The 17,848-nt window shown below is 42.1% G+C and overlaps 2 protein-coding genes across 2 annotated transcripts; one reads left to right on the top strand and one right to left on the bottom strand.

Moving 5' to 3' along the window:
- Nucleotides 1-258: 258 nt before the first annotated feature.
- LOC102709386 lies at nucleotides 259-12,454 on the top strand. The gene is made up of 21 exons (XM_006658210.3): nucleotides 259-510; nucleotides 633-717; nucleotides 1,700-1,739; nucleotides 1,827-2,075; nucleotides 3,119-3,218; nucleotides 3,291-3,365; nucleotides 3,542-3,640; nucleotides 3,751-3,867; nucleotides 3,950-4,065; nucleotides 4,165-4,264; nucleotides 4,939-5,297; nucleotides 5,740-6,070; nucleotides 6,790-6,986; nucleotides 7,442-7,660; nucleotides 8,117-8,303; nucleotides 9,355-9,602; nucleotides 9,767-9,859; nucleotides 9,944-10,045; nucleotides 10,198-10,567; nucleotides 11,107-11,244; nucleotides 11,445-12,454. Exons 1-21 carry the CDS (start codon nucleotides 379-381, stop codon nucleotides 12,222-12,224), a joined length of 4,137 nt encoding a protein of 1,378 aa, XP_006658273.2. The 5' UTR covers nucleotides 259-378; the 3' UTR covers nucleotides 12,225-12,454.
- A 2,112-nt stretch (nucleotides 12,455-14,566) lies between these two features.
- Nucleotides 14,567-16,437, bottom strand: LOC102709098 (patatin-like protein 3). Its single transcript, XM_040526171.1, has 4 exons — nucleotides 15,934-16,437; nucleotides 15,401-15,832; nucleotides 15,125-15,187; nucleotides 14,567-15,030 (listed from the first exon to the last, which is right to left on the bottom strand). Exons 1-4 carry the CDS (start codon nucleotides 16,393-16,395, stop codon nucleotides 14,737-14,739), a joined length of 1,251 nt encoding a protein of 416 aa, XP_040382105.1. The 5' UTR covers nucleotides 16,396-16,437; the 3' UTR covers nucleotides 14,567-14,736.
- Between the last annotated feature and the right edge of the window lie 1,411 nt (nucleotides 16,438-17,848).

Genomic DNA, 17,848 nt, shown 5'->3' with positions numbered 1-17,848 from the left:
GAGAGTTTGTTTGCATAAGTTGTCGTACCGCTTCGAGCTCTATTTAATCTGGACCGCGTATGCACGATCGCACGGTTCACAGAGCCCTAAAAATTTATAAATTAGTCCTTGGTCTTTATTGATTTACCACTGTCTATCTACGTAGCCTCTGTCAAGGCCCCCAATGCGGCCCAATACAAACTAAGCCCATCTCCACGGCCCACCCCACCCTCCTCTTCCCCCTCTCTTCCATCGTTCCGCTTCGTCCTCCACCAAAAAGTCCCAGCTCAGATCTCCCCCCACCTCCCAACCCCCGCGAGCTCGCGGCGCGTCACTCCTCCGTCCAGATCTCCGGATCTCCCCCCTCCACCGAGGCGGGGCTCGGGCGGCTGCGGCGAGATGCTCCGCCTCAGGGCGTTCCGGCCCACCGGCGACAAGGTGGTGAAGATCCAGCTCCACCCCACGCACCCGTGGCTCGTCACCGCCGACGCCAACGACCGCGTCTCCGTCTGGGACTGGGAGCACCGCCAGGTACCGGGGTTTTCTCCAGAGATCTCGCGGGGATTCTGCTCCGCCGGCCCTACCGAGCTCGGTTTGCGATTGAGTTGATCTCGACCGGTTCTGGAATATGGTTTGCTTGCTTGTGGTGCTAGGTGATCTATGAGCTGAAGGCAGGCGGCGTCGACGAGCGGCGGTTGGTCGGAGTTAAGCTTGAGAAGCTCGCCGAGGGAGATACTGGTACGTACTTCTGGCTGTGATCGGTAGTTTTGTATGCTATATAGTTGTTGTGTAGGACTAAACTGGTAATGTTAGATTTGCGCCTTATGTTCAGTCTAGAAGTGTGTATGGTTAAATGGTTGAAATAAGGAAATGTGTGTTTCCCTCCCCTGAAATGGGATGTCGATAATTTGTTGTGTTTATCTGTGTAGAGCTAGGATACTACTGACTACTTTGCTTAATTTTCTGCTGTAACGTGATCTCATAATCTCTCGTAGTAGTGAATAGAACTTTTAGTGATAAGCTTTCTTCTAATGCACTCAAATCTAGAGAGCAGCTTCAAGAAAATTGTTACTGTATCGTCGAGTTGGGGGTGGATATTATTTCAATTTATCGTTGTTTTTGTTTACTGCCTTTCTCTTGTATTCCCAAACTAGTCCGTACCTTTCATGATACCTGTCCAAGCTCACAATATTTTCTGACCATGGAAGCCCCAAATTCAGAGAATAATAAAAAGGAAATGGCCACACATATCCCTATTAATGGCATAGAACAAATGCCAAACCTCTTTCATATGATTAAATTAGGGGTGGAAAGTAGAAATATTGCAAGAACTGCATTCTTAATTTTCTCATGTGACAAATATTGTGAATCAACACTTCCCTTTAGAAGATGGACGAGCATACAAATCAGAGAGATTAATCAGTAAAAGTAACTTATATTTTGAAGATTTGAAATCACTAGATACATCAATGCAGCATAAATTTGGACCTCTCATGATGCTATCTGTATACAGGCATTATGCCAATAGTCTGTTTTCTAGCTTCACGTCATTCCTCTCATTGTTCCCCATTACTGATTTTTCAGTTTTTGGCTGTTGTCCCTTTTTCCATCATCTATCTCTTCTTTAAAGATTGATGTTTCGAACCATTATACTATTTAAGATTAAGATATTTACTTTTGGGCTTCTGGCATATTCTGATTTTCACCAAATTCTTTGCAGATTCGAAAGGAAAGCCCACTGAGGCCATCCGAGGGGGAAGGTACTGATTTGAGTGTTTTGTCCTTTTCTGGTTCCCCATTTTCATGGTATCATCTGACTCCCAATGGGTTCACTGTCCTTCCCCAAGTGTAAAGCAGGTTAGCTTTTATGATGACGATGTTCGCTTTTGGCAACATTGGCGCAATTGCTCTGCTGCTGCTGAGGCTCCAACTGCGGTCAATCAACAATCATCCGCTTTCAGTGCTCCTGCACCATCTACAAGAGGACGGCATTTTGTTGTAATTTGTTGCGAGAACAAAGTAATATTTTTGGATTTGGTGACTATGCGTGGTCGTGATGTTCCTAAGCAAGAGCTTGACAACAAGTCACTTCTATGGTATGCTTTACTTTGCTGATTACACATGTTTATGAGCTTATGTCTATTTTTCTTTGTGTTATTTTATTGCTGGATTTTAGATAAGCCTGAATGAACTCTTTTGTTAAACGTTGTTTTTCAACGAGCATATTGCGCAGGGGATGCTCCAAGCAAAAAAAAAAAAAAGAAGCAAAACCATTCGGCTTATACTATGACCATGTTTACAACATATCTAGCTTTCTTGTGTATTGACCAAAGGAGATTGTTCATTTAAGATCGATAAATGATCATGAGTGCTATTTTCCCATTGAGATACATAATTGGACAAATTAGCTTATGGTTTCACTGCTTTATGCTAAAGCACTGGTTCTAGCCAGTTGAAAACATTTTTCTGAGTTGAATTCAATCCATTTGACCATTTCCATAATTTTTTCTGTTAAAAACTCACTGGGATCAGTGTTTAAATCTCTTGCAATTGAGAAGCATTTCTAGCATCTGTGTTTGAGAATAAAAAAAAAATGTTTTTGGTCACCTGGGAGTAGTAATTATTATAGAAACTAGGTAGACTACATGTTCTTACCATAGCAGCAGCATACGTAGTACCTTTATCCAGATTGCAAGATTTTTTGTGGTACTAACATATTGTGCCGGCACCTGCTATTCTCTCAGAGTAAAGAAGATTATGGTGTGAATTGTTATATCTTGGATTTAACTGAGCATATGTGGCATTCATGACTGAATAGTTCCGTTACTTGCGATGACTGTAGTTCTAACACAAACTTGTTCATGAACCTAACTATTATGCACATTTTGCTGGTACTGCTGCTGCCCGATTTCCTGCTATCTTTTGACTTTATTGTGGTCTGTGAGAAAAAATAATCAATTATTACCAGTCAAGATTAAGAACATCAAACGAGCTGCTCCTGTTTTCTTTTCTTTGTTAATATGTCTAAGCAGCTTATCTTGTGAAGTTGTAGCCAATGGCATACATTAATATCACAGAAAGTAGTTTAAAACTTTAGAGCATGTTATGGTTGTTGACTTAGAGCATGTTTCTTCTGCAGTATGGAATTCCTAAACAGGTCATCTTCTAGTGATGCTCCTCTGGTTGCATTTGGCGCTTCTGACGGAGTGATAAGAGTTCTTTCAATGTTGACATGGAAGGTTAAAAAAATATCCTACTGTCTCCTGTTCCTTCATTACTGCATTTTAAATCTTACAATTGAATCCTTGCAGCTTGTTCGAAGGTATACAGGTGGACACAAAGGAGCAATATCTTGCTTAATGACATTCATGTCTGCAGCCGGTGAGGTAAAAGAATGTCTTGACTGGTCCATCTTAGGTTTTGTTTGCCTGTTTTTGGCTGTCATACTATTTGTTTTCCTCGGCTGTGTACATATGAGTTGTCTTTTCTATCGTATGTTCGACTTATCTGATTTTTATAGTTGTACATCTTTCCTTTTATCAGCAACTACTTGTGGCTGCAGGTACATTTAGTTTCTGGTGGTAGTGATGGTCTACTGATATTATGGAGTGCTGATCATATCCATGACTCTCGTGAGCTTGTCCCTAAGATTAGTTTGAAGGTAGCATTGTTTGCATATTCATATGTTTCTGTTCTTTCAGTATTATCTTAATAACACTGGCTAGTAGTTTAGCGAATACTAATTTGTTTTATGTGTTTGTCTTTCTCAAGGCTCATGATGGAGGTGTAGTTGCTGTTGAACTTTCACGGGTAATGGGAAGTGCTCCACAACTCATTACAATAGGCGCTGATAAAACTTTAGCCATATGGGATACTGTTACATTTAAGGTATACATATTCACTATTTTCGTGAGATTGTATTTCTTGTTATTTAAGGAAGAGCTTATATAGTAGCATATCTTCTATGCAGGAAATAAGACGTATTAAACCAGTACCTAAACTTGCTTGCCACAGTGTTGCATCGTGGTGTCATCCTCGTGCACCAAACCTTGATATTCTGACTTGTGTTAAGGACTCCCATATATGGTATGTTCCAATGTTTGGGAAGAAATATCAAGTTACTGATATTTTATAGTGATGGAAATGACTTATATCTGCCCCATCTTGCATTTTGTTGTGTTACAGGGCCATAGAACATCCAACCTATTCTGCTTTAACAAGACCGCTCTGTGAATTGTCCTCGCTTGTTCCTCCACAAGTCCTTGCACAGCACAAGAAACTGAGAGTATGCTTCTAGTTCAATTCCCCTCATACAAAAAATAATTTGATCATTTGGGCAATGATGCTGTTAATGATTTGCAATGAAGCTACTGTGTCTTAACCAATAATTGCACTCTATATTTTTCTCTTTAGTATCTAGGTCATGTGTGCTGTGCAACATAATGTGCCTTTTCTGTTGCGTTCACTATTTGAAGGGATTGATTGCTGCACCCTTAGAGTAAACATATTACAATATGACCACATATGTTGCTTGGCACATGCATATATCTGGAATACCATTTATTAGTTAGAAGGGCCACAGAAACTGGAATGTGCCTTTCCAACTTCTGAGTAGCTAAATGCACCTAAAGGTTTTAAAATGAATTCAGTTTTGGGGGCATACATGCAAAGGCATAACTAGACCAAGTTTAAGATGTTTCATGTGGGTTTTATGACATTTGTCCTTAATGGCTGGTTTAATTGTATATACAACATCCTTCTGCATTGAGAATAGAAGGAACAATATATGTGAACGATAAATCATAAATTTATCATCAAATGCGCTTGATTTCCTTCTGTCAGTGCCCAATAGGCCAATACTCCCTGTTCTGATAATTTTTTGGGGTATAAAGATAAAGCCCCAGTAATGTTTTATCTTCAAGCATGCTAATCATAGATTGAATTTTGTGGCTATTCTAGGTTTACTGCATGGTGGCACACCCCTTGCAACCACATCTTGTTGCTACTGGAACTAATATTGGTATTATTTTAAGCGAGTTCGATCCAAGAGCACTTCCTGCCGTTGCTCCTCTACCAACACCAGCAGAAAGCAAGGAACACTCTGCTGTTTACATTGTTGAAAGAGAACTTCAGCTGCTAAATTTCCAATTGTCAAACACAGCAAATCCCTCCCTTGGAAATGCTGGTGTCACATCTGAAACGGGAAGGTCAAGGAATGACTCTGTAGAACATTTGGTAGTAAAGCAGACCAAGAAGCATATCAGCACGCCTGCTCCTCATGATTCCTATTCAATTCTTTCAGTTAGCAGCTCTGGAAAGTAAGTAACAATTATACCATATTATCGCCTAGTACTTGCCTAGCATACAGAGATACAAGCAATTCTGCCCTAGTATGTTTCACTTGAAGAATCTTATGTTGACATCACATGACTATGCATTGCCCACATATGTTGAATTGTGCATGTGTCACTCATGATTCCTATTCGATTCTTTCAGTTAGCAGCTCTGGAAAGTAAGTAACTATTATAGCATATTATCGTCTAGTATTTGACTAGCATACAGAGTTACAAGCAATTCTGCCCCTAATATGTTTCATTTGAAGAATCTTATGTTGATGTTACATGACTATGCATTAGCCACATATGTTGAATTGTGCATGTGGCACCACTATTCGTGTATACTGTAGCTTCTTGCTTCCTTGATGCACTCTGCTTTCTAAATAATTTTCTAGGAAAATAAATTTTGTTTGTTTGTTTACAGGTATGTTGCAATTATATGGCCAGACATCCCTTCATTTGCTATATACAAAGCAAGTGATTGGTCAGTTGTTGATTCAGGTACAGGGAAGCTCTTTGCTTGGGACACCTGCCGTGATAGATATGCTTTGGTAGAGAGTACATTGCCTCCAAGGAATCCACTTATTGTGAAGGGCGGTTCTTCTAAAAAGGCAAAGGAAGCAGCTGCTATTGCAGCTCAAGCTGCTATTGCAGCAGCTAGTGCTGCTTCTTCAGCCACAGTACAAGTGCGCATCTTATTGGATGATGGAACGGCACATGTTTTGCAGAGATCCATTGACAGCCGCAGTGAACCGGTTGGCAATCATCACTTCTGATTTTCTTTTTGTTTTTTTAAAAAAATTAACTTCAGACTGTTCTTCTCCTTTTCTTTTAGTACTGCTCGGTACCATGTAGCTGTAGCAAGGCAGTAATTACATTTCTAGATAATCTTTTGATTTCTTTTTGTGGAATATGAAACTGCATAGCTTTAAAAAAGCCATATATGGCGTACTAGTACAATACATGCTGGACACTGGCAGACTGGTTAGACATGCTGGAGTTAAAAAGTTTGTAGTCCTGTTAATATCGTTTTCTCTTATATTCAAATTGCAACATGTGAATTATTTATGGTTATTAATTCATTTTTCTTGCTTAATTGCACCAAAGTTTGTTTCGGTGAATAGCACAATAAAATATTATATACTTACTGAAACTGCATGGAATTTAATTTTACTTTCACATGGCCACATCTTTTCCTGTTGGCATCATTTATATAAAGCACTGGTTCTTTGGTTTCCTACAATAGCTGTGTTGTGTATCAAGGTTTTTTGGAGTTTCAAAAATTTAGCTTGGGTTTCTGCTTGGGTAGGTGTTGCTTTCACATTTAGCTTATCCTCGGCTGATCAGTGAAATGGGGACTTAGTTTTTCAGCCATCTGCAGAAATTCAGCAGTAGAATCTTGTCCTGTAGTTAAGGTGTTGTCGATACTCAATAATGCTTTAAGAAAATGATAGTTATGGTTGTGACTGTGCAGGTGATTGGCTTACATGGTGGTGCCTTGCTTGGCGTCACATACCGTACATCTCGTAGAATCAGTCCTGTTACAGCAACAGCTATATCAACTGTTCAATCTATGCCCTTATCAGGTTTTGGAGGAAGTGGATCATCATTTGCTTCAGATGATCCATTTTCCTCCAAAGAAGGACCGCCTCAAAATTTCCAGTTATACAGGTATTATGTGTTTATTGCTTTTGCAATATCCATGCAAGGGATTAATGCTTCCTGGATATCCCTTGAATTTATTTGTTGGGCGATGCAAATGTGATTGTTGTAGTCATATTTTGCATTATTATTACTTATGTTATGTGACCTATAGCTAAAATTCTCAATTTTCTAACCTTAGAAGTAGATTATTTTTTTTACAAATAATTGATTCTAGCTTTTTTGTTGTTATGTATTTATTATTAATCAGATTCAAACTGGTTTGCTGGTTGTCTTGTTATATTATTTTTATATGTCGGTCTAGAGTCTGACTTGCACTTATTCTTATATTTTGGTTCTGTTGTACACTGCCAGGCTGGCCTATTTCTTTAACACATTTGCTTACTGCAAGAAAATGTGAATTGCTCTATGCTAATAATGTCTCTTTCTTACACAAACTGGTTAACTGTGTCTCACCTGTGCAGCTGGGAGACCTACCAACCTGTTAGCGGCCTACTTGCACAGCCTGAGTGGACCGTGTGGGACCAAACCGTTGAGTATTGTGCATTCGCTTATCAGCAATATATTGTAATTTCTTCCTTGCGGCCCCAATTTAGGTATCTTGGAGATGTTTCAATTCCCTTTGCTACTGGTGCTGTTTGGCATCGTAGACAGTTGTTTGTGGCTACGCCAACCACCATTGAGTAAGCCATCAATCCTTTTATATGCAGTTATTTCTTCCAGCCCTAAGTTTCCTTTTTTCGCTTTGTGGTGTCCCATGCTATTATTATCTTGTCTTCCCATGATGAGTCTGTTTTGGAGTTTGATGTGATCTGTAAATAACCTTATAAAATTTGGAAGGTGCCATAGGAAGGCTATGGGTCCTTTTATGATTGAAGTTTTTTTTTTCTAAATTACATATTGTCATAAGTAAATCTTAAAATACATCCACTGGGTACAGAAAGTGACGTTGCAGGATATTGAGCAGCAGCTACTTCTGTGTCTAATTGATTTATTTCCTAAGCAACTTTTCATATTTTAATAGGATTTCTTTGTTATGTCTAAGTGTAATTCCTGACCTAGGTAGATTTTTTTTTGAGCAAACAATTCTACAAAATTTTCATAGAAATTTGATTGTCCTTATGTCTCCCCTGATCCAGGTGTGTCTTTGTTGATGCGGGTGTGGCTACCATTGATATTGAAACAAAAAAGAAGAAAGAAGAAATGAAGGCAAGAGAAGCTCAGAGTCGGGCTGCTGCAGAACACGGAGATTTGGCTCTTATTACAGTTGAAGGTCCCAAGATTACCACATCTGAAAAAATAACGTTAAGACCTCCAATGTTGCAGGTACAGTTTTCTACATTCTTGATTTCTTTTATACGCTTTCTGTTTATGAACTGTTTTCTTTTGTGTTCATCTAATGCTGTTTGGAGTAGGTTTCAATAATATAAAATTTCAAAATGTACACAAATGAAATGTATCTTCTTGTATTTGCATATTTTCTTCATTAGCTGTATGGATTTCCATTTGCATTTTTTCTTAAAAAATATTATGTCGATTGGTTTGATGAACATAATTGTTATTTATATGTGCCATCTTAAGGAGGAGATTGTGTTTGCTTACTATGATCCCATTTATTGTCACGTTCAGAAACAGTTGGGATTCCTAGCCTTTGATTGTCACCTTGCAAAAGAAAGAATCATAGCTTCCCACAACAGCATAGCTACAGTACCCTGTTAAATCCTCTGTGGATCGAAGTCTTTTTTTTCAAAATTGATCAGGTTTAACTGACTTCTTACGTCCAAGGTGGTGGTCCATCTCTTCAGGGTACATGTAGTTGAAATAGTAATGCTTGTATTTAAAAGTATTTCTCTTGAGTACGCTTCAAAAGTATTAATGGCTTAGTACGCTTCAATGTAAGCATTTCTCTTGAGTGGTGCCATATTTAAAAGTATTTCATTTGAACTTACTACCTCTGTCCCATATTAAGTTCATTTTTCAGTTTAGATATACAATGTTTTGACTCTTCGTCTTATTTAAAATTTTTTTGCGATTAATATTTTTATTGTTACTAGATGGTAAAACATGAATAGTACTTTATACATGACTAATTTTTTAAAGTTTTTTTTTACAAAATTTTCAAATAAGACGAATGGTCGAACGGTTGGACACAAAAATCGAAAAATGAAGTTATTATGGGACGGATGTAGTATGTTGTATTGAAAATATATTGTAAAAGACATTAATGGGAAAAAATCAGTGTTGGATATTATGCCAAGTCAAACTGCACACCATTATATATGTCAATGAAAGGGAGTATATCAAATACTGTGCATGGATATTTATCTCATTCGGAACAAGTTATTATTATTTTTAAATTACTGTGTACATTTTCCAGGTTGTTCGGTTAGCCTCCTTTCAGTATGCTCCATCTATACCACCATTTATAGTGCCAAAGCAATCAAAGTTAGATGGAGAAGATTCAGTGTTTCAGAAAGAATTGGATGATAGAAGATATGCTGAAGTTGCTGTTGCTGGAGGAGGGGTATCTGTTGCAGTAACCCGCTTCCCTCCCGAGCAGAAAAGACCTATTGGACCCCTTGTTGTGGTTGGTGTTAGAGATGGAGTCCTATGGCTTGTTGACAGGTAAACATTTACCTCTTAGCTATCTCATCTTTCTTAAGTGAGCAAGAGCAGTTATGCACAAAGAAATTCTTATGGAATAAAGTTTGCCAAAAAAAATGCTTGTATATGGTTATCTTGGATTGTGCATTGGATATAACTTTGACACTCCTCTCATCTTTTTTTAGGTATATGTGTGCACATGCCTTGTCTCTAAGCCATCCTGGTATTAGATGTCGGTGCCTTGCAGCATATGGAGATCCAGTTAGTGCTGTGAAATGGTATATATTTATTCTTAGAACATTGCATCTTGCTGACTTTTTGAAGTGGGAAATGCGATGTGTAATGCTCAAAACTTTGTACAGGGCCACTAGACTTGGCCGGGAGCACCATGATGACCTGGCTCAGTTTATGCTGGGAATGGGCTATGCCACTGAAGCGCTTCATTTACCTGGAATTTCTAAGAGGTGCATATTGTTTCTGAGTTGCTACTTGCTTGTTAGATATTATATTGATGTTTTTCTATTTAATTGGTTAGGAAGCTAGGGTATTGGTTGATATTGATAGAAACTATCTTGAGTTTATCCTGAGTTCGTTTGTGCTGATATTCCTCCCTCAGGTTAGAGTTTGATCTTGCAATGCAAAGCAATGACTTGAAAAGAGCACTTGCATGCTTGTTGACTATGAGCAATAGCCGAGATGTGGGACAAGAAACTACGGCTACCGATGTTACACAGATTCTTAATTTAGCAGTGGCTAAGCAAGCTAAGCAAGAAAGTATGGCAGATGCCGTGCAGGGAATAGTGAAGTTTGTCAAGGAATTTTTCGACCTTATCGATGCTGCAGATGCCACCGGACAGGCTGAGATTGCTCGTGAAGTTCTAAAGAGATTGGCTGCTGCAGCTTCTGTAAAGGGTGCTCTGCATGGGCAAATGCTACGAGGTCTGGCACTCCGCCTTGCGAACCATGGAGAGCTTACTAGGCTGTCGGTATGTTACTTTGACTAAAATTTTTCAATAGTAAGTTGCCATTAAGAATTTTTAGTTTGTGTCTATAATGGTGGTGGTGATAAAAAAAAATGGATTCTCATCCATGATCTTGCCTAGAAAAGTGTCATGATTGGAGAGCTGTACCACACACAAGTGCCTGTCATTATCTTTTCCAGTTGAAGCACATTGTGTGGAATATGGCATGGCGAATTGTTCATGCATGCATGCTAAAACCTTCTGTTTCCTTGTACATATCTCGTAAGTTAAACACTCTGCACTATGCTAATGTCTTTGCTGACGCAAAGATCATGTTTGGATAAGGTATATTTAAGCAAGCTATTCATTAGCTAACCAAGACTGATATGATGATTGCAGAGCAAAATATCAATAGGAATAATACATGCTTAGACTTATTTAGGGCATATGACTCTCGCTTTGCTTTTTTTTCCTCCTTGAAAGAAAGGAGGATGCGTGCTGCTGATAATTAAATTGCCAGATATTTCTTGGGAAGAATAACTAAAATTGATGCACATTGCCAGGGTTTGGTAACTAATTTGATCACAGCTGGCCATGGGCGTGAAGCTGCATTTGCAGCCGCAGTTCTCGGAGATAACGCCCTCATGGAAAAAGCATGGCAAGACACAGGAATGCTGGCTGAGGCTGTTTTGCATTCTCAAGTAAGTTATCTATCGAGTAATTTTCTGTCATGCATGTTTTCCAATTCTAGTTCATGAGTTTAGCCAAACTACAAGCATTCTTTTTCTATCCAATCTGTTCCACTGCTGTTTCCCTAAAGAATTTCGTTTTGTTATCTGACTAAATATTCTAGTAGAATGTACGTGATTGTCAAATGCTTACAAGGATCTTCTACTTTTAGGCCCATGGTCGTCCATCATTAAGGAACTTAGTCATAGCATGGAACAAGATGCTACAGAAGGAGCTGGATCACACCCCCACTGTAAAAACTGATGCCGCTGCAGCATTTCTGGCCTCTCTTGAGGATCCAAAGCTCACCAGTTTGGGAGAAACGGAGAAAAAGCCACCCATTGAAATACTTCCTCCTGGGATGCCTCCTCTGTCCGCACCCCCCATTGTAATTAAGAAGTCCGCTGTGAAACCTGGCCAGCCTAATGCAGCGCAGGCTCCAACTGCAGCTATTGGTGCTCCCATGGCTCAAGGCACTCCTATGGTTCAAGGCACTCCAATGGTTCAGGGCACTCCAATGGCTCAAGGCACTACTGGAGATCAGGGAGCTCCTATGGCTCAAGGTGCTCTTGCTCAAACACAGAACTCTGAAGAGGCAAAACCATCAGAAGGCGCAGCAGCGCCTGAGAATGCAGAGAAAACAGCAGCTCCCGACAATGCTGAACCAACCACCACCTCTGGTAATGCCGAACCTACTGCAGAACCAGCGACAGCCCCAGGTAATGTAGAAGCTACAACAGCACCAGCGACGACAGACGCAACGGGTACTCCTGACACTGCCACTCCTGCTCCGGCAGCTGATTCTAATGGCACCGACCTACCTGCGGCAACTCCAAGTCAAGTTACAAATGGTGCACCTTCTACCGAGGCACCGGAGACAGCAGATAAGCCATCTTCAACAGAGCCATCACCATCACCAGCACCACCCATACCCAATGTTACTGCTGTATAAAATTTGTCCGATTTATTCCATTCTTTTTAGAAGTGTGCCAGTTTTTTTCATATGCTGATGTATTCGTTCCACTGTAAGTTTTTCTACTGGTATAGTTTTTGTATTCAGATACCGTGGGCAGAATGTGAGTAGCCCTGTACATCTACTGTCCGCGTCCCAGAAGAGAACTACCGAGCATTGTGTGACAGCTGTCTGTGATTAATCAAGAGACGTATTAAAGTTTTGCTTGATGAGCTTGCTCTCGTTTTTTTTATAGTAATGGTAATTACCTCTTCCTCTGTATAGCTGATTGTAAACATCTTACCAGTTTATCTGACTGGTAGAAAGGTAGTCTTGATCAATGGCCCCTTGATTGAGCTATCTGACCACTGACGTTGCATGGCACATGCATATATGTCTGTAATTCCATTTGCTAGCTAGAAGCCTAGAACTGCTCTAGGAGTTTTCTTGTAGCAAACCAGTCCTCTAACACAAGTTTCTGGCATTTCAGAACTCTCTTGATCATACCAGAAGCCTTAATACAACTATCCAACATTTCCTTAAACATCTCAACCCATACCTGGTATTTTGGATCATATCTACCAGACTTCTTAGTTCTTACTGTGTCTGAGGTTCTTCATTTGAATTAGCAGCCACCTTGTACTGTCAGTCTCATTATTTGAAGCAATGTTGCACAGCTGTCCACCCCTGCAGTTCCATAAAAAAAAAAGAGATGATATACCAATATCAACTGTAGAATTGTTATTTAAGCTTTCGATAACAGAGGTACATACTGGTTAGTAACAATGCATGAATTCATTCTAAAACGAATTCCAAGTTTCCAACATCCAAGAAGACTTTATATCAAAGGTTCATAGCATGTGCCTAGCTATCTGAGGAACTAATTATAAGATGAGCTAAAAAAAGACCATGTGAATAAATAATCTTCCTCCCCCTTGCTGCACATGCAACACAACCTAACTCCTGCATCCTTGTACACCACCAAAGCAACATGCACTCTTTGTTTACCCTATGATTATGTGGTCAAGGAAGAATGTGCTACATCATTGTTATTTAAGGACAGCAAGCATGTTTTGGTAAATATACACAAGACACGTCTCTGGCCTTAATGCTGGTGGTAAAGAGGATTGTGCTGAACCTCTGCTTGACAAATCATGAATCAACTGCTTATGTAAAATTTCAATTTAGAATTTAAATGGGTACCTATGATCTAACTTAGATATGATTTTCCATGTGCAAGGTGTGAGCAACCAGCCACACTTCGTCCAAAATCAACAAGGCAAAGGAAATCTCTGTCAAGGTTCTTTTAGAGAAAGTTTCTAAAGAAAAGGTATAGACAAACATGACTTTGTATACGCGAAAGGGCATGTAGCTCAGTGTCTACAAAGGCTTTAGTATTGTACTGTGTTCTCATTCAAAAGAAAAAACATGACCTTGTATATATTATATAAACATGGAAATTCAATGTAATGACTGAATTTGAGCATATGTCAACATTTGTAGTGATCCAAGCATCCAAGGACGATGGATGGATGTGGTAGATCAGATTTTGACCGTATGTGACATCCCTCTATTTTGATTATTTGGTTCGTGTGCTTGTACTGGAGTATGGGCTGATTTACTGATCAATTGGGATTTTACCCTCTTTTGCTACATGTACTTAATATTTAAGACTCCAGATATTTATGTTGCCTATTTTGGTTGAAACATGTAATATTTGGGACAATGGACTCATTCAAAAGTTGGAGACAATACTAATATATTATGTTTAAGTCAATCTAATGGATTATGCATGTGTGACAGTGTAGTCTGTCTTCTGTGTTGCACTTATGCCTATATGATGTTCTGCCTGTGATTTTTCATGTCTGTTATTTTATAACTGAAATCATTGAAATGGTTGGATACAATCTGTTAACTTCTGAAACAATTATATAATGCTTTAATCTTATTCAATGGGATATATTGTGCCTGTGTAATCACAAACTGTGATATCATCTCATTTATATATTATATATGTGTTATTTTTTATAACAAATTGTCTAGATACAATCTATGTGATTGCTGAGCAAATTAAATTGCTATCTACAAATTTTGTCCGAAATTTTTTTCATATATATCACCGATATAATTCCGATATATCCGATAATTCTGTCTATCGGCACCCACCTATATTTTAAATCGATATTTGAAACCCTGCTTCCGGCTGCTACGGCCTACGGCAGCGCAAGGTTCGCGGTGACCGGCGGCGCCGTGCACAACGCCGGCGAGTGGAATCTGAGACGAACGGCAATCTTAATCATGATCTACGTAACATGCATTCTAAGTAATTACAGGAGAAGATCAAGCACAAAATGATCGATCGAGATTATTTATTTCGTGCGGTACGATCGACGTCCGTCCATCGCCGGAGTGCACGAAGAACCCACGGCAATACGGCCGGCGGTCAGCCACGCCCACACTGGCGACGAGTCCTTGCTCCCCGCGGCGGGGTGGCTGACGGCGTCGTGCGAGCTCACAACTGTTTCTTGGTCGCGGGAGTGGAGAGTTCACCGGCGTGCCTCGCCGTCGCCGCCACCTGATGCTGCTGTTGCTGTTGCTTCCTCCGGCCGTGCTCCCTGATCAGCTCCCGTGAAAACCTCTCCAGCTTCTCGGCGTTGGTCTCGCCGGCCAGCCTCCTCCCCTGGAACATCACCGCCTCCACGTTCCTCTGCTGCAGCATCGCCTCCGCCACCCACACCGCCTTCTCCGTCTCCTCGCCGCCGCACGCCACGCCCCGCTCGCCGCGCCGCCGTGCCACCCCCATACCCTACACACCATTGCAACCCGATGCAATTTCAATCAATTCTTGTGAAAAGCTCGGAGAAATTACTCCGGTTGCGAGTGACTGTGCTGTAGCCTACCTGGATGCGGACATAATTGCTTGTCCTGTTATGTCCGAACGCCATGGCGACAGCTTGATCTACCTAATGGATTGGGGATTGCAGTTGCATCATGCCATGCCAGATCAGATCTCACGACGAGTGCTCCGAGCAAGACGAGACGAGACGCGTGCGTACAAATTGTACTAGCAAATTAATTGTGCGTGCGGTGTACTCTGTGTTGCTTCCGTTCTACGTGTGCGTGTGAAACAAGCGTGAACAGTGACGTCCATGTCGTCGTCTGGTGTGTGCACGTACCATGTCCGACGCGCCCTCGGCGGCGATCCTGGCGATCACCGGCGTCCTCGCGCGGCTGGCTGCTCGGCGGCTGTTGCCGGTCTCGCCGGTGCCGATGGAGATGACGAGAAGGTTGTCGATGCTGCCGGCCGCGGCGGGGAACTCGCGCCGGTTGTTGAGCACGTGGGTGATCGCCGCGGCGGTGGGGTTGCCCAGCGCGACGCCGCTGCCGACGGCGGTGATCCGGGTGACGCCGTCCACGGAGGACACCTCCACGGCGGTGCCTGCCGAGGGGGCACACGTCGCGGCGCAGGCGTCGCGGAGGCGGAAGTCGTACGCCGTCGACTGCGCGGCGTCGGCGCGCGAGAAGAGGAACGGCGCCCGCGTGGCCAGGTCGTAGCACGGGACGAGCACCGGGCGCACCGTGTCCCGGAGCGTCATCTCGCCGAACACCTGGTCACCAAGACACCAGCCATGGCGCACTGGCGCGAGCTTAGCCACACACCGACTACTACAAGAAGACTAGTACGAGCACAAGAACTAAACGAGAGCACCTTGTGGAACGCGCCGCCGGGGCGGCGGAGGAGGCCGCCGGCGCGGGCGGACCACCCGTGGCGGCGGACGCGGCGGAGCAGGAAGCCGAGCGCGTCATCAGCAGAGTACATAGGCCTCCCACACGGGCCGCGCGCGAACATCATGGCGGCCAGGACGCCGCCGGCGCCGGACCCTGCAGCCACATCAAAGAAATCCGCGAGCCGCGCGGCCTTGCTGCCCGCGCGCCGCTGCACCGCGGCCTCGAGTCGCACCAACGCCGAGGCAGCGAGGAGCCCGTCCTCCGGCCGCGCGCCGCCATCAATACACAGCACGCACACTTTCCCTCCTCTCGACCCTGACGCCGGCAGCGCGCCACCGCCGCCACAGTACTGTAAGCTCTTCGGGTCGCCGCCGCCGTAGCCGAAGAGGAACTTGCTCTCGAGGATGGAGAAGATCTCGTAGGTGAGCCTGTCCGCCTCCATGGCGCGCTCGATCGACCGATCGCGTTCGCCGCCGTGAGCTGGTGCACGACTCACTCGACCGTCACGTCAGTGGGCGAGAGGTAGAAGAAGGCGCGCGCGCGCGTAGGTAGGTGGCGCGCAGCGGTAGCATGTGTCCGTACGTGTACGGAGTATGGAGGATCGCGTATACGTAGACGTATACGTACGCCCCAAACCGTACATATGTACGTAGACGGTAAGATGCGTACGGTTTTGGTGGTCAATTTTGGTACAGCAATTAAGCGTGCGTGATTAATGGTATTGATGACGCGCACGTTAATTATGAGATGCCGTGCTGGATTATTCGTGGCCGTGGCTCTCGCTGACGTGCTCAACAACACTGTGGCGTTAACAAAGGACGGCTGAGATTTACACAGACTTGTTGGATGCGCATCTAATGGCTACGATGCCTTCTTATCGTGATGGCCTGGGTTTCGCCCCCATGTATGCCGTGGCTGTTTCTAATTCATATAAATAAAGTAAGTTTTGTTTTAAAAAGTAAAAATGGAACTTAACTCGTTTAGTTCAATTAGAATTATCGATAATGGAACTCAGCTAAATATGTTGGTTATAGCTTCTTTTTAAACAAATATCAAGATTCACATTATATATAAAAAAAACTAAAGCCATGTTCAACCCTTGAAGCCTTAACTAGTGGCTCCGTAATATACACCATAGTTGGTTAATAAATCCCCTAACTCGTTATGCCTATAGATGGGTCCAAGAGGATCTAGAGCCACTAGGCCGAAACCATCGTAGCCCACAAATTTCCTCCCTTATTGCTTCTTTCATAAATTCCCTCCCCTACTCATCCTTTTTTTCCGCTCATCTAATGCTTAGTCTTTCTCTCCCCACGACCATCGCCTTTTCACCTCCGTCAGCCTTAGTCACTTTTGTTGTAGCTTGGTATGAAGTTGCAGAGCTAAATTAATCATATGCAATGTTAGTGAATTCTACCAACTATAGTGTTCATACTGATCATATACATCTACAAAAATCTACAAACTAAATTGATCATATGCAATGTCATAGCAAATTCTAAATAGTCCGAGAAATTACTAATCAGCTGGGACATGAATGATTGGTTTGAAACAGGAAACACTCATCACAAATTTGACATTACACTTATAAATAGAGATTATGCAAATGCATATCAATTTGCATAGTCGTGTGATCTCAAGATAATGTTTTCGTACTTAATTCTTCATGCATTTATTCGAGCCATCACTCCCAAATCATGCCTCCTGTAGTGTTCACACGAGGAACAAAGGTGACCACACAAATGCAGGAGGACACAATATATCCTAAAATATTTATAAAAAATGTAAAATAACATTTTTTAAAGAAAAAGGTGGCACATAGGACAATATAAGCAGAGAAGAATGCCATGGCATAGGGATCAGAGACTGCAGTTCTCATATGTACCACATGACCA

Source organism: Oryza brachyantha, chromosome 7, assembly GCF_000231095.2.
Source record: "Oryza brachyantha chromosome 7, ObraRS2, whole genome shotgun sequence".
NCBI classification, from domain to species: domain Eukaryota; kingdom Viridiplantae; phylum Streptophyta; class Magnoliopsida; order Poales; family Poaceae; genus Oryza; species Oryza brachyantha.
Note: the sequence above shows the minus strand (reverse complement) of the source record. Positions and strands in the feature narration are given on the sequence as shown.